Here is a 16,138-nt window from a genome sequence, read left to right as displayed (position 1 = left end):
AATGAGGTATAGGCATGAAATGGTATGAACGACCACAGTGTATCATTTAAGATGAGAATAAATGAATGAACCTGGCGGTTTTTAAAAAAAGAATTTCTCTGTAAAAAAACTTATTATTACTTTATTTCAGATTAGCTCCGAAAGCAGTAAAGGGAGCAGCATATGGTCAAGGTGCTGGAGCGATATTTATGGATAATGTGAACTGTGTTGGAACTGAATCATTAATTGGTGGCTGTGATTTTAATGGATGGGTGAACGTCAATTCCAATTGTTCTCATGCACATGATGCTTCTGTAAAATGCCCTCCACGTAAGTTTTACGGTTTGACAGCACCATTCTTTGATATAACCATAATAAATTATGTCAAAGTTTCTGTATGAAACCATGTAGAAGACTGTTTAGTGGTACCACAAGGGTACTCACATTATTATATCAAAACGTTTTTATTTTGTTATGTTCAGCACCACCATTACAAATACAACTTGATAATGGTGAAGGTCCATATGAAGGCAGAGTAATGGTAATGTTTAATGATGAATGGGGTTCTGTTTGTGATGATAACTGGGGTCCAGAAGAAGCACAAGTTGTCTGTAGAATGCTTGGATTTAATGCGTAAGTTGATTAAGGAAGGTTATTACCAACACCCGTAACTATGGTAGTATAGTCTACTTATCACCATGAATACCATGCGTCACATATCTTCTACTTCTTATCATAGAATTTAATACTTGTCCTTTATTAGAACTGGTGCTATAGCTAAAAGTAGAGCCTGGTTTGGACAGGGATCAGGGAAGATCTGGTTAGATGATGTGAACTGTAAAGGTAGTGAGTTAACACTATCACAATGTGGACATAGAACCTGGGGACAAGGAAACTGTCGCCATTCAGAAGACGCGTCTGTTATCTGTCTTCGTAAGTATTATGGACGAGCTATCTTCACAAAAAAAATTATTCATTGGTTCTCGTAGCGTATATGAACGTTTTTTCTCGGGATCCTCTTGAAAACCGGTTACCTAACCAATCAAGTATACCACATCTGAGTTACGTCCAATATCAGCGACTGTCCTAAATATCAACAAAAATATTATATTATCCTAATTCTTGTAGCATAACAATTACATCCAGGAATCGAAGTTGATGTGCATATGATTCTCCACTATAAGCCATTTCTTTATGTGCAATTCAGATGTGGTGGACCCCAACTACAATATATCTGTAAGATTAGTTGGTAGTGGTGTAAAAACCGCTGGTAGAGTTGAAGTGTTCTATAGAGGACAATGGGGAACAGTATGCGATGATAATTGGGATAGTCGTAACGCCAAAGTCGTTTGTAGGATGCTTGGTTTACCAATGTAAGTTATTTCAAGTTCTTTTGTTTTATTCCTCTTTTATTAAAACACAAATTATCCGAACGCCTGTATGTTTCATTACGGCAAAAATGGTTTTCATTTATGACAAGACTCAAATCGTAGCTGTTGTGTTGTCATGATGAAAACAGTGATTTTGGAATTCGTTTAATTTCAGCTTGGGTGCATTTCCTAAAGTACATGCAGCATTTGGACCAGGTGATGTTTCCCAGAGAATTATAATGGACAATGTAATTTGTGATGGTACAGAAACATCCTTGGATGATTGTCAACATGCTAAATATGGAGTGACAGATTGTAAACATAATGAAGATGCTGGTGTTGTTTGTGAATCTGGTAAGGAGTCTTTTGTCCAAGATGTCGACATGATTTATGATAGTCTTTACATGGGCAAACCACCTTATCTTACTATCTTACCTAGCTTAGAACTAAAATTCCAATCTAATATCACGTTTTTCAAAAAAAACATCTTTATAATATAGGAGCAACTGTAAAAGTAAGATTAGTAAATGGAACATCCACTAGTAATGGTAGAGTGGAGATTTTCTATAATAATACATGGGGTACAATCTGTGATGATTCATTCGGCAAGAAAGATGCTATGGTTGTTTGTCATCAGCTCGGATTTCAGCGGTAAGCTTTTTATAAGTAACACTACACTATCATGAAGACATACTTGATAATCATATAACGGAAGCGTGTCAGTTTTCAGGCGTTATCGACCTACCGGATTTGATCTGTGTCTGCGCTTTTGTGTACTGAATAAGGGAAAGAAACGGACCTATGTGTCGTCTGCAATACGGGTTCTAATGCCCGAACTATATATTATCAGCTATTAGGCTCATCGACCAACTTCCTAATATAAAAAAAAACAAAAGCAAATGACTCGTAAGTTACTTTTGTCACAATTTGATATCTGACGCAAACAGTATTTATATGAAAGACCTACATCATGGTTTCAGATACATTACTGTTATTATTTTAGGGACAAGTCTAGACCATACATTAAAGCTCACTATGGAAGCGGATCAGGGCCAATATTATTAGACGATGTTGGTTGTGATGGTACCGAGAATAATATACTAGAATGTTCTAATAAAGGCTGGGGTGATCATGATTGTACCCATCGTGATGATGCTGGTGTAGACTGCAATCCAGGTAGACCAGCTTTTTCCAAAATTCCCCTTCCAAACCAATTGGTATCAAATTAAAACTCAAAGAACTATGTACTGTCATCCAATAGAAAGGGTTCAATCTGTTAATAGTAGTTAAAACAACGCCGGGCATAATAGCTTCCATGGAAGTCATCTGTTCAGCAATAAAAAAGGGTGGCAAGTTGTATTGAGTCATTAAAATGGCTATTTGCCACTATAGATTTTATTGCAAACGATTCTGTCCATAATTAAGAATCTATACTGTTTTTGTAGCACCAGTTCAACTACGACTAGTGGGAGGTGATGATCGTCATTCTGGTAGATTAGAAATATTCTATGCTGATTCTTGGGGTACAGTATGTGATGATGATTTCAATCAGTTTGCTGCTAGAGTAGCTTGTAGACAGCTTCACTTTCCATTGTAAGAAGAACTATTATTCATTCTTCATGTAGCGGCTAGATGTGGATTCGAATGAGTTTGAAAATTTCATATCAAAAAGCATCTGAAAACATAAGATTCCCAATATTATTATTTCACGAATTAGGTCCTATTCGTCGAAGACGGTACCCCAATATTTAGCCCATAAAAACAAACCTAGTTGTAGTATATCTCAATACAATTTAGAAATGAAGCTACAATTATATCTATATTTTAGTTCCAATGCTGTAGCTCTATCAGGAGCACCATTTGGAGAAGGTAATGGTACTATATGGTTAGATGATTTACATTGTTTGGGCAATGAAACAGATATAATGGATTGTCCCACTCAGAAATTACCAGGCAATGGAAATTGTGATCATTCTGAAGATATTGGTCTGGTATGTCAGTGGAGTAAGTATTATACTATTCAAAATACAGTCAGTTTGCTACAAAGATTCTTGTGATTTGATATTAATGTATTTGGCATTAATCAATGGGTCTCTGTTTTTATCATAGCAATTATGCTTGATATAAATATTATCTATATAGATATGGATCTCCATTATAAACTTATGAAAGATCCAGTGACTGACCATCGACACACTCAATAATCAATAAATTTTGTGTTTACAGTCGCACCATTACATGATGTCAAAGTACGGCTAAAAGATGGACCATCACCATATGAAGGTCGTTTAGAAGTTTATTATAATGAGAAATGGGGAACTGTATGTGATGATGGATTTAACCAAGATGAAGCTAAGGTTGTATGTAAGATGCTTGGTGTTAGTGAGTAAGTACTCTATTTTCTGATTGTTCCATCAATCAAACCTCAAAATTGATTGACTGTTCAGCTATTCAGTTACTATGGACACGAAAATGATATGTAATAGATTGAAGAGACGTATGAGTTTGTTCTTTGTAAAGATGTGATTACAACTGTACCTAACTCAAACACAAACTTATACTCAAACTCAAACCTGATTACATGTGTCCGTACGTGTCAATTTACATAAGAGGAGAGGAAAGATCACCAATGGCACCATATCGGCTGTCCGTGGCAGTCCGCAGAAGAAAATATCGCCCAATGAGTGAACCGTTGCGCTTACCGAGGTGTTGAATTTGAGGACAAGATGTCATGTAAGCAGAGAAATTGGATTTGCTAAGGATTTTGATAGGATTTGGTCTGGTTCTTTTTTTAATTGAGTTTGCGTACACATGTAATCGCAGCTTGATTATACAATACAATGTAACTCGAAACTAAATGATATGGTTTCTTGTCAGAAATTGAATGGATATGGATGTACAGACTGTAAAAGAGTACATTTTTAGCAAGCAAAATTTGAACCATCAGAACGATTTTTTTTCAGTGTAACTAAAGTTTTAGTAAAAAACAGAGCTCAGTATGGAAGTGGTACAGGACCTATATGGTTAGATAATGTACGATGTATTGGTAATGAATCCTCTATAACAGATTGTAACCATAACGCCTGGGGGCTAGGAAACTGTGGCCATTCTGAAGATGTTGGTCTAAAATGTTCTTCAAGTAAGAATTCTTTTTCAACCTTTATGATATTGTCAAGCAATGTACTGTGAACATTGGAATTTTCTACCTTCACATCCCAATGGGCAATCAAATATATAGCTTTGGATGACTACTCATGCTCATGTTGCATCAAACTGTTGTCACTGACACATTACCCCTGGATCTGTGTGTATTTAAGGTAACCGATGTTTTTAGATCTATTCGAATTTAGGTACTGTCAATAACCGATGTCTTTGGGTCTATTTGTATTTATGTACTAGCAATAACCGATGTTTTTAGATCTATTTGTATTTTAGGTACTATCAATAACCGATGTTTTTAGATCTATTTGTATTTTAGGTACTATCAATAACCGATGTTTTTAGATCTATTTGTATTTAAGGTACTATCATTAACCGATGTCTTTAGATCTATTTGTATTTAAGGTACTATCATTAACCGATGTCTTTAGATCTATTTGTATTTAAGGTACTATCAATAATCGATGTTTTTAGATCTATTTGTATTTAAGGTACTATCAATAACCGATGTTTTTAGATCTATTTGTATTTAAGGTACTATCAATAACCGATGTTTTTAGATCTATTTGAATTTAGGTACTGTCGATAACCGATGTTTTTAGATCTATTTGTATTTAAGGTACTATCAATAATCGATGTTTTTAGATCTATTTGTATTTAAGGTACTATCAATAACCGATGTTTTTAGATCTATTTATATTTAAGGTACTATCAATAACCGATGTTTTTAGATCTATTTGTATAGGTACTATCAATAACCGATGTTTTTAGATCTATTTGTATTTAAGGTACTACCAATAACCGATGTTTTTAGATCTATTTGTATTTAAGGTACTATCAATAACCGATGTTTTAGATCTATTTGTATAGGTACTATCAATAACCGATGTTTATGGTGACCCATCGTTATCATAAGGAAATAAAGGTTTTTGTCTATTCATTTATTTATTTTTTATCTATTTTATTTTTTATTATTTTTTTTTTAATTAATTTTTTTTAACTTTTAGAGAAAAAAAATAATTAAAAACCACTGTGGCTCATCTTTCTCATTCTCATAGCAAAACGGCCTTATCAGTTCTCTGATTAGGTGTGAAGCTGAATAATGGTGTCATGCTGGTCCGACATTGTCCGTCCGGCCGTTCGTTGGTCCGTCCACAATTGCTTGTAAACACTCTAAAAGTCGTAATTATCGACAGATTTTGACAAAACTTGGTGTTAGGGTGTATTGAGACGAGTCTCAACTTGGTGTAATTGTTTATAATCACTCAAGGATGAACTCTGAAAATAAGAAAAATCGAAAAATACTAAGTATGAGTTATTATCTTTGAATCTATTTGTATTTAGGTACTATCAATAACCGATGTCTTTGAATCTATTTTTATGTAGGTACTATCAATAACCAAGGTTTACAGGTTAGATTAACCAACGGAAGTGATCAGACTATGGGTAGAGTTGAAGTATTACATAATGGAACCTGGGGAACTGTTTGTGATGATCTGTGGGGAATACCAGAAGCTACTGTTGTTTGTAATCAACTAGGAATGCCGAAGTAAGTTTGCATTAAAAAGTCATTGTCAACAAGTCCAAGAGATTGTTGACATGAAATGAAGATTTATGTGCTGCATGCCTGCATTTGAGACAGATAATGAAATGTCGAGGGACAAGACGTACTAGGACAGCGGTATTCGCTGACTGTTCATCAAACTTTTGTGTTGAAATGGATAAAAGGAATGTTAAACAAAAATTGAAATGAATATAGAAGATGGGTTTCGGACGTTGGCTCTGAGCTCTGAAATTCTATCTGTAGGCTATGATATTTATGATTTGTGTTTCAGTACAATACCAATTCCACTACCTAATGGGTATTTTGGTCTTACTAACAGTCCAATTTGGTTAGATGATGTTGTATGCAATGGTAGTGAGACAGGACTTGGTGATTGTCAGTTTAAACCTTGGGGTTTTAATAATTGTGAGCAGGACGAGAACGCTGGGGTCATTTGTTTAAAAAGTGAGTAGCTTCATATAAAAGCATAAGAGATGCATCATCGGATTGTGGTTGATTTTATGCTCTTAAATCTTTTCTGATTAATAATTAGGCTTTTTATAAATGACATTGTTGATATTAATTAGAAAATCAATCAAAAACACTACAAGTACAGGGATCATGGGGAGACCTAGACCAAAAACACGAGATTGATATGCTAATCAAGAGTCAAATTCGGCTGCATGTAAGTTACGTAAGCGCACAAAAGGAATTGAATAGCCTATAAACCAGAAATAGTAAAACAGAACCCGAAACAAGTTATTTGTCTACGTAAATCTTGAATCATTTAATCAGTCTGAAGAGATGAAAATCGTAGATCTATTATGGTTGATGTGAACGGTTGTCACCATGTATTTTAGATGTATCACAGCCAGCAGTACTAGTTAGATTAATTGATGGTTTAAATCAGTTCCAAGGTCGTGTAGAAGTTTTTTATCATGGTATTTGGGGATCAATCTGTGATGATTCATTTGATACCAGAGATGCATCAGTAGTCTGTAAGATGTTGGGTTATGGACCGTAAGTATGGAGGTCAATGACTGCTCCCAACAAATGTTGTCGGTCTGAAAAATAATAAAATACTGTATCTTTTCAGACCGACAAAATTTGTTGGGAGCAGTCATTGTTTAAAAGAATGACGTAGCAATGCTGAATATTCAATAGGGTCGCGACCTTAGTAATTTGCATAAAAGATAATTCATTTGAGATAAAACAGAAGACATAATACACTAAAGAAGTTGCACTTATCATTTTACTACAAACATTTTCCAATTTAGAAATGACACTTTACAGTTTAAAATATACTTCTGATATTTATCAAAAAGGACGGTGGTTTATCATTAAAGATTTTTGGAAGATGCTAAATAAACTATTTGAAAGGACTTTAGTTAAGTTACATGTGAATATAAACATTTGATTTTAGCATTTCAATCATTATGTTGCTTGAATTATAAGTAATAGGTAATAAGATATTTTACATTTGTCTTTGAATCAGTGAATTAGACAAATCGGTAGAGAATGAATTAATGGCGCAAATTGACCTCCATACGTAAGTACCAACACCGCAGTTCGTCTCAAGGAGGTACCACAAGAAGATGTCACGTACAAAATGCATTACAACTTGAAAGGATCAATTGATCTTGGTGTCAAATCGTATCAAATCAGCCTTACAAGACCTTGATTTTGAAAAATGCCGCACTATATTGTTTCTAATTCTATGTACAAAATATTCCACAGAATCGAGGATTTAGCATATCAATGATAGATTTGACAGATGCAACCTATTGGGCTCTAATTATCATACTATGCATTCCACCCTTGGTAGAAAGATTGACATTGTCGAGGGGAAATCACAGGTCCAGATTCATCATTTGAAGACGATATTGCGCGTCAAGCAGTCTTGAATAATGGATCATAATGCTCTGTGTGGTTCTGAAGTTCTAGAAGGTACATATACATGTAGATTAGTATGACGTCGCTATACCCATCCTTATATTTGCCGTGTCTTTCTCAGTGAAGCGACATTAAGAAGTTTTTCTGGTAGTACGAGAGGACCAATATGGATGGATGATTTAGAATGTACTGGACAAGAAACATCTATAGATAAATGTAGATTTAAAGGATGGGGTGAAACTAATTGTGATCATAAAGAAGATGTGGCTATGGTTTGTACCAATCGTAAGTGTGCTTCATCGTTTTGTCCCAGCAGTACTAATGGTAGAATATTTCAGCTTTATCTTAAAGAAAGGCTACTCTTCTAAAAGATGAGTAATTATGTTGAACGGCAATATTGTCTCCACTCCCGGATATTATTGCCCTTCTGGGTAAATGATCTGTAGGCATATATATGCCCGGCTTAATAGTGTATTATGATTGCTCTATATAGGTAACTAGATCCTCCTGTTGTTCGGACAATCACAGAAAATAGTTCATCTTGAACCAACTCGTTAATTAATCTGATATTGATGACCGTTATGTTAGTTTGACTCTAGGCATTCTGTGTTAAATTTTCAGCTGGTTTCACTCCACTAAAAGTCAGATTAGCCAATGGACCATCTGCTATGGAAGGAAGGGTAGAAGTATATAAAAACTCTCAATGGGGAACAGTTTGTGATACCAAGTGGACTGATGATGCTGCTGCGGTTGTTTGTAGAAGTCTTGGATTCCCAACGTAAGTATTTTTGTTATTTTTTTTAAGCACTTTGCACTTTTAAGCGCTTCAGTTATTCTTATCTTGCATTCATCATCGTAGTGCAAGGTTAAGAGGTAAAGCAAAATTCTTTTCAAAGTTGTTATCACCACAAAGGGTAATGGAGGGTCATGTTTCACCAATGACATTATTATTACTGGAAGTGCAACATAGTGTTGTAACAGGTTTCTGGTTGATAATATTGAAGGGGTGGAGCGAAAGCAGTAAAACAGTCAGTCTATGGAGCCAGTAAAGGAAGTATACTGTTTGCCAGTATGAAATGTGTTGGTACAGAGAATAATTTAGGACAGTGTCATGTGGAAAGTTTCCTCAACGATTGTGACCATAATCATGAAGCTGGTGTTATTTGCTACCAAGGTTAGTAAGTCAATTTTGACCCATCTTAACATGTTTACTAGAAAGCCGCTATGATCTATATCAAGGAGCTGTAGCAATGCAATATTTTTTCTATTTCACTTGATGAGATTACATTAGGAAGAGTGGTGGTCCTTTCCATCATCGAATCGTAATCTATCAGCGTATAATTTATTATTGATCAGTGTTATATTAGATAGGTGTTGTTTTAATGAATGGAATGATGTTCTAATTCAGCTATTAGATTGAAGTTATATTCTATTTCAGCCAGTGAAATAATGTTCTAATTCATCTATTAGATTGAAGTTATATTCTATTTCAACAAATGAAATAATGTTCTAATTCAGCTATTAGACTGAAGTTATATTCTATTTCAACAAATGAAATAATGTTCTAATTCAGCTATTAGATTGAAGTTATATTCTATTTCAGCCAGTGAAATAATGTTCTAATTCATCTATTAGATTGAAGTTATATTCTATTTCAACAAATGAAATAATGTTCCAATTCAGCTATTAGATTGAAGTTATATTCTATTTCAACAAATGAAATAATGTTCTAATTCAGCTATTAGATTGACGTTATATTCTATTTCAGCCAGTGAAATAATGTTCTAATTCATCTATTAGATTGAAGTTATATTCTATTTCAACAAATGAAATAATGTTCTAATTCAGCTATTAGATTGAAGTTATATTCTATTTCAGCCAGTGAAATAATGTTCTAATTCAGCTATTAGATTGAAGTTATATTCTATTTCAACAAATGAAATAATGTTCTAATTCATCTATTAGATTGAAGTTATATTCTATTTCAGCCAGTGAAATAATGTTCTAATTCAGCTATTAGATTGAAGTTATATTCTATTTCAACAAATGAAATAATGTTCTAATTCAGCTATTAGATTGAAGTTATATTCTATTTCAGCCAGTGAAATAATGTTCTAATTCAGCTATTAGATTGAAGTTATATTCTATTTCAGCAAGTGAAATAATGTTCTAATTCATCTATTAGATTGAAGTTATATTCTATTTCAGCCAGTGAAATAATGTTCTAATTCATCTATTAGATTGAAGTTATATTCTATTTCAACAAATGAAATAATGTTCTAATTCAGCTATTAGATTGAAGTTATATTCTATTTCAACAAATGAAATAATGTTCTAATTCATCTATTAGATTGAAGTTATATTCTATTTCAGCCGATTGAAGTTATATTCTATTTCAGCCAGTGAAATAATGTTCTAATTCATCTATTAGATTGAAGTTATATTCTATTTCAGCCAGTGAAATAATGTTCTAATTCATCTATTAGATTGAAGTTATATTCTATTTCAGCTAGTGAAATAATGTTCTAATTCAGCTATTAAATTGAAGTTATATTATATTTCAGCTAGTGAAATAATGTTCTAATTCAAAAAGTGAAGTAATGTTCTATGTCAGCCAGTTAAGTAAAGTATTCTATTTCAGCCAGTGAAGCAAGTAATTTTCTATTTCAGCCAGTGAAGTAAAGAGTAGTGTTAATGTAAGGTTGGTAGATGGTAATTCTCCAGATGAAGGTCGTGTTGAGATATATTATAATGGTACATGGGGAACTCTGTGTGATGATAACTGGAATGCCAATAATGCTCGGGTTGTTTGTAGAATGTTGAATAAAACGACGTAAGTTCCGACGATTTTTATGCAAAAGGTGTCGAGAGATCTAAGCTAAATATTGTAGATGTTTGAATTTCCTTCAATTTGAAATCTCCCATCAACTTTTTTTTCAGTGAACAAGTAACAGCTAGAGGAGCAGGGTTCTTTCCCAGAGGACATGGTAAAATCTGGTTAGATGAGTTAAACTGTATTGGTAATGAAACTAATATAGAACAATGTGGACACAGATCATGGGGGAAAACTAACTGTCGTCATGAGGAAGATGCTGGTGTTGTCTGTGGTGGAGGTATTGTTCTACCTTGTATCTTCTTATGTATGAGTTTAATGGATCCCATTGAACATAAAATCAGTTGTACCTTAACCAATAAGGCCAATTTTTTTTTATAGATAGTGGTATTTTCAAATTGATTCATAGTTGTTAGCATCCAAATTTATGCAACAACCCTAATCGAACAGTGGGTTGATTTGTTGATACTTAGCCGTGTTTACCTGCACAATTTTACAAAAGTTTAATAGCGTTTGATGTCCTGTACGCCACAGGATAGGTTTACTCCATCAGTGACAGTAGACATTTGCTCATATAGAAGCATGAAGGGACGCCAGGCGGGAAGAGTGTGTTGCTCATTACCCCTTATGGACCACGTATCTATATATATTACTAAATTCGAAGACATAATGGAGGAATGGCTTGAAATCGACTTATGGGTGTTTCCTATGCATGTATTGTAGGTATTAGTAAATCTATACCATTAAGTCTGGAAAAACAGTTATGCTCTGTGATGGTTCCTAAATATGTGATCCCGAATTTCCGAAAAAGAAGTGTAAAGGGGAAATTCGTGGCTTTTGTTAGACTTCTGAGATGGTTCCTTCCCAGCCTTTCCTACGTATTCATTTCCCTATTTCTGTACTTCAGTGTACCGATTAGATTTATTCTTTCTGATAGACGAGGGGCATATAATAAATAGGGCGCGTTTGGTCCAGCAATCCGAAGTCAAAATTGACCCGCATTCATAATATCCCATTAAAGCAAAAAAAAAGAAGAAAATATTGAATATAACAATTTGGCTACTACCAATGTATTGCAAGTATATTGGTTTGGGTTTTGAGTTTCGTTTTGAAGTTCAGATCTGCAGTACTGTTTTTTTATTTTACAAGAAACAGTTTTAATTTTCATATTATATTTTGCAATATTATTTGTGTCATAGGTCATTCTCAACTGCCTTTACTAAGGCACGTTATGGTGCAGGAAGTGGACCAATATGGATAGATGATCTATCCTGTTCGGGAACAGAGATATCCATCAATACCTGTTCATTCAGAAAATGGGGAACGGGTAACTGTAAACATTCTGAAGATGTTGGTATTATGTGTAAAGGTAGTGTTATATATTGATCGGTATATTTACAGCTTTATATACAAAGCTGTGTTCCCATAAAAAGGAACAGGAAAGGAAATGTAGCAATTTTCTACTAGAACCACAATCATAACCAATATATGGACAAAAAATGTTTCTTACCATATTTGCAATATACACTATTTCTACATGTAATAGTTTTGAATTGATTAGACCAAGCTTTTTACTTTACCTTCAGCTCCCAACACCAAACTACGTCTTATTAATAGTCGAGGATTACCAAACCAAGGTCGTGTTGAGATCATGATAAATAATACATGGGGTACTATATGTGATGATATGTGGGATTCTAGAGAAGCCAGTGTTGTTTGTGCTATGATGGGATTTTCAAGGTAGGTGGCCACCAAACCTATAGAATTACTCGAATATATCGATAAGGCATCACATAGTCATATACCTCTGCTCTTTTACGCGGAACGGATTGGTAAAACAGAAATGGCTTCCTGGGCGATATCTATTACAATGACCTTCTCGTTATTTTGCAAATCTGGATTGATAACACTAATAATTTAAAAGACCAAATGACACAAAAGAGCAAGAACCAACCCCCGATCTAACTCCACTAGGCACATACCAGAGCATTTCAGTATAAAGGTCCCAATAGTGATTCAATGTATTCACAAACATTTCCATTTAGGAGTGGTGCCGTTGCGAAGACAAGGGCATTTTTTGGTCGTGGATCTGGTCCTATATTTCTGGATGATGTAACTTGTGATGGAAGTGAATCTAATATATTTGAATGTTCAACTAAACCAATAGGAAAATCAAACTGTAATCACAGAGAGGATGCGGGAGTAATCTGTAAACCTTGTAAGTTGATATACCTACGCTAGGTTTAAACAATACACAATAGCCACAAAATCCAAAACACGGGCCTTCAAACTCGTCTTGTGTCGGTGTTTTGTAAGAAATTGCCATATTTCCTCCCGAATGATTAAAACAATCGTCATTAATTATAGAGGGGAGGGAAATTGATTGTACACCAAATTGTACATTATAGTCATTACGCCCATGACAAACATAATCACAGTATAGTGTCCACGGTGTACAGAACATGAAGTCTTGTTTGTCAAAATTTTAATTAATCGAAGACGATGCTCCGGCTCCAAACAGAAGTGATCCACGTGTGTCCCTATTATATAGAGTTTGAATTGACAATATTACACTGGCAAACCAATAACTGTTTCCATTCATATTGCTTTCTATGATTTTTCAGCTGATATTCAAATAAGACTTGTTGATGGTGATCCAAGTAAAGGCCGTCTAGAGCTTTTCCATAATAATACATGGGGTACTGTTTGTGATGATTACTTCAATAATAAAGCAGCATCTGTTGTTTGTAAAATGATGGGTAAACCCTAGTGAGTAGAATAACTTTTTTTACAAGAAAAGAAATGTTCAACAGGAAAGAGTTCCTGATTATTTTATTTATGCAAAAGTCCGAAAGTCCCAAATAAGCTGTGTGAAAAAGATAGGAACGACAGTATGTTACATGGATGACAAATTAGTCTCCGGAGGGTCTCTTTTTTCAGTTACCTCTTGACATTAACTTCGGATTATTCGTACCGAAGCTGTGTGGAATTATAAGTAGATGTGATCATCAGATCATCAGATCTCCACACGCTACCTATTCTAACACCCTGTTAGACTAAACTACAATCTGTGCCCATATTAATGGTAATGACTAAAAGCAAAGATCGGGGAAAAGTTTAATGTCAGATAAAACAACTTGTCATTAACCTATCCCTGTAGTCGTGGTGCTAGAAGTTTTTCAAGAGCTAGGTTTGGACAGGGTACAGGGCCAATATGGCTAGATAATGTTAAATGTATTGGTAATGAGGTAGATATAGATGACTGTAGACATTTACCATGGGGACACAGTAACTGTAGACATTCTGAAGATGTTGGTGTACAATGTACTGATGGTAAGTGACAATTTTCCCACTGGAGCAATGCAGGCACTATAATTCTATCATCAAGGCTTCAGAATATTCCGTTGCGAGTATTGTCTATTGGCTGGATAAGCATTCGTATCTTGCTAGCACGTGAAAGCATTGGTGTTTGATCTGGTATGGTCCGTTAAGAGTATATCTGGATCTCTGGACGTCACCCGTCTAGTCACAGCTGACAGTAGAGACTGTTCTTCAGTTAAACCAAACACGTAAAATTACATTACAGATATAGTATCAACAACACCAGGTGTTACTAATATTGCACCAACTGTTGATCCCGGCCAGGTGTATGTTCGCCTGAGCGGAAGTGGTATTAGTTCGGTATATGAAGGTCGTGTTGAAGTATATTACAATAAACAATGGGGCACTATCTGCGATTCGATGTGGGAATCTAGAGATGCTGCTGTTATTTGTGGCATGTTGGGATTTGGAAGGTTCGTCATCTTTATTCAGATACATCATATCGGAAACATTTATCTATATAATACACATCACGAGCTTCAAGACGGTTCTCCCCCCTTAGCAATACTTGCCATAGTGACTATCGTAGTAAGTATTAATACTAAGTAATAATTTTAGAGGATTCCACGCCGATAGTAATGACCTTATTATGTATATAGGACTGGTGTAGAAGCTAAAACTAAATCATTTTATGGAGGTGGTCGAGGTAGAATATGGTTAGAAAATGTCAACTGTAGGGGTACAGAGTCTAATGTAGCACAGTGCAGCTTTACCAGATGGGGCGCTCATAGATGTAATCATAATCAAGATGCCGGGGTTATTTGTCCTTCCAGTAAGTATCTGCAATACCAGTTCATGTATGCTGCCTTTGATCGGAATGAATATGTGTTCATGAATGATACTCAATTTGTCGTTAGTGGCTGTAATTTATGTGAATTTTGGTTTAGTTGGTAATTTTATGAAAACAAAGAATGAAATAACGCCTATTGTATCAAAGGGAAAAGATGTAGGACCTACCTGATCTGTTAATCTGGATAATTTCAGCTGGCACTCCTAACAACTTCCTGATCTACACAGACTCTGGTACTCAGAAAATTTATAGAATGGATCTGAATTCTAAAAGCTATCTGACGATACCAATCACCAACCATATCAATCCTTTTGCCCTGGATTATGATTCTTTAGAAGCGAAATTATATTGGACTGATGTACAGTCTCAACAGATCCGTACCGCTAGCATTGATGGTGGTACAGAGAAACTTATACGACAACTAAATAATGGTAGGTACTCGTGGTGTCCAAAAAGCATAGAGGAACACTTTTGTAGGAGGTCGTAATCATCAAGATGTTTTACAAGATATCCTGAAAATGACTGAAAATTGTCACTGAACAACTAAACGATGATACGTATGTAAGTTGGTCATCGCCTATTCTGTGGATGATTTTTATTGTCTTCACTCTTTTAAGTTTACGGATTAATTACTCTTCTATCCGTCCCACTAAATACTTTTTCTGCGAACGCATGTGAATCAATATTCTTGACAACCTTTTGATAATGCTCACATCTTGTGAATTAACACTGACAAATTAGGTTCTATTGAATTTCAACCGCAATCATTTACAATATAATTTTTTCTCTTATTACAGCTTCAGTTCCAGATGGTATAGCTGTGGATTCTATCAATCGTTTGATATTTTATACTGATACTGGGAACGATATCATTGCCGTCATGACTATGGATGGGTTTTCTCACAGAACTTTAGTAACCAAAGGACTTGATGAACCAAGGGCAATAGCTCTTGATCCGGTTAAAGGGTATGTTAAATCTAATTTTCTCATAGCAGTCGTATTTTGTTTTTGATTTTTTTTTTCGTTCAAATTCTTGTTGAATTTCGAACATGAGATGGAAGTCTCTGTACACTGGTCTAACTGTTATACTGGAATGACTGACATGCTTTGTCGGTCTAAATCAAGTTACATCTAGTTCTTTGTATTTCCTTATAATACGGTCTGTCAATTACTTTTCTACAGCCTGAGTT

At 34.8% G+C, this 16,138-nt stretch overlaps 1 protein-coding gene across 1 annotated transcript in view; it reads left to right on the top strand.

The window, feature by feature from the left end:
* Positions 1-13,547, top strand: part of LOTGIDRAFT_129408 (hypothetical protein) — a gene marked incomplete at both ends in the record, with an annotated part of 18,438 nt that extends 4,891 nt beyond the window's left edge. The window contains 16 exons of the mRNA XM_009064664.1: positions 462-612; positions 743-912; positions 1,187-1,352; positions 2,353-2,525; positions 3,576-3,735; positions 4,313-4,488; positions 5,913-6,057; positions 6,344-6,516; positions 6,927-7,071; positions 8,066-8,235; positions 8,767-8,964; positions 10,624-10,777; positions 10,885-11,057; positions 12,364-12,517; positions 12,826-12,995; positions 13,402-13,547. Coding sequence (XP_009062912.1) covers positions 462-612; positions 743-912; positions 1,187-1,352; positions 2,353-2,525; positions 3,576-3,735; positions 4,313-4,488; positions 5,913-6,057; positions 6,344-6,516; positions 6,927-7,071; positions 8,066-8,235; positions 8,767-8,964; positions 10,624-10,777; positions 10,885-11,057; positions 12,364-12,517; positions 12,826-12,995; positions 13,402-13,547 — 2,624 coding nt within the window. The remainder of the gene's footprint in view (positions 1-461; positions 613-742; positions 913-1,186; positions 1,353-2,352; positions 2,526-3,575; positions 3,736-4,312; positions 4,489-5,912; positions 6,058-6,343; positions 6,517-6,926; positions 7,072-8,065; positions 8,236-8,766; positions 8,965-10,623; positions 10,778-10,884; positions 11,058-12,363; positions 12,518-12,825; positions 12,996-13,401) is intronic.
* Positions 13,548-16,138: the final 2,591 nt, after the last annotated feature.

This window comes from Lottia gigantea (assembly GCF_000327385.1).
Source record: "Lottia gigantea unplaced genomic scaffold LOTGIsca_64, whole genome shotgun sequence".
NCBI classification, from domain to species: domain Eukaryota; kingdom Metazoa; phylum Mollusca; class Gastropoda; family Lottiidae; genus Lottia; species Lottia gigantea.
This window is presented reverse-complemented; position numbering and strand designations above follow the sequence as displayed.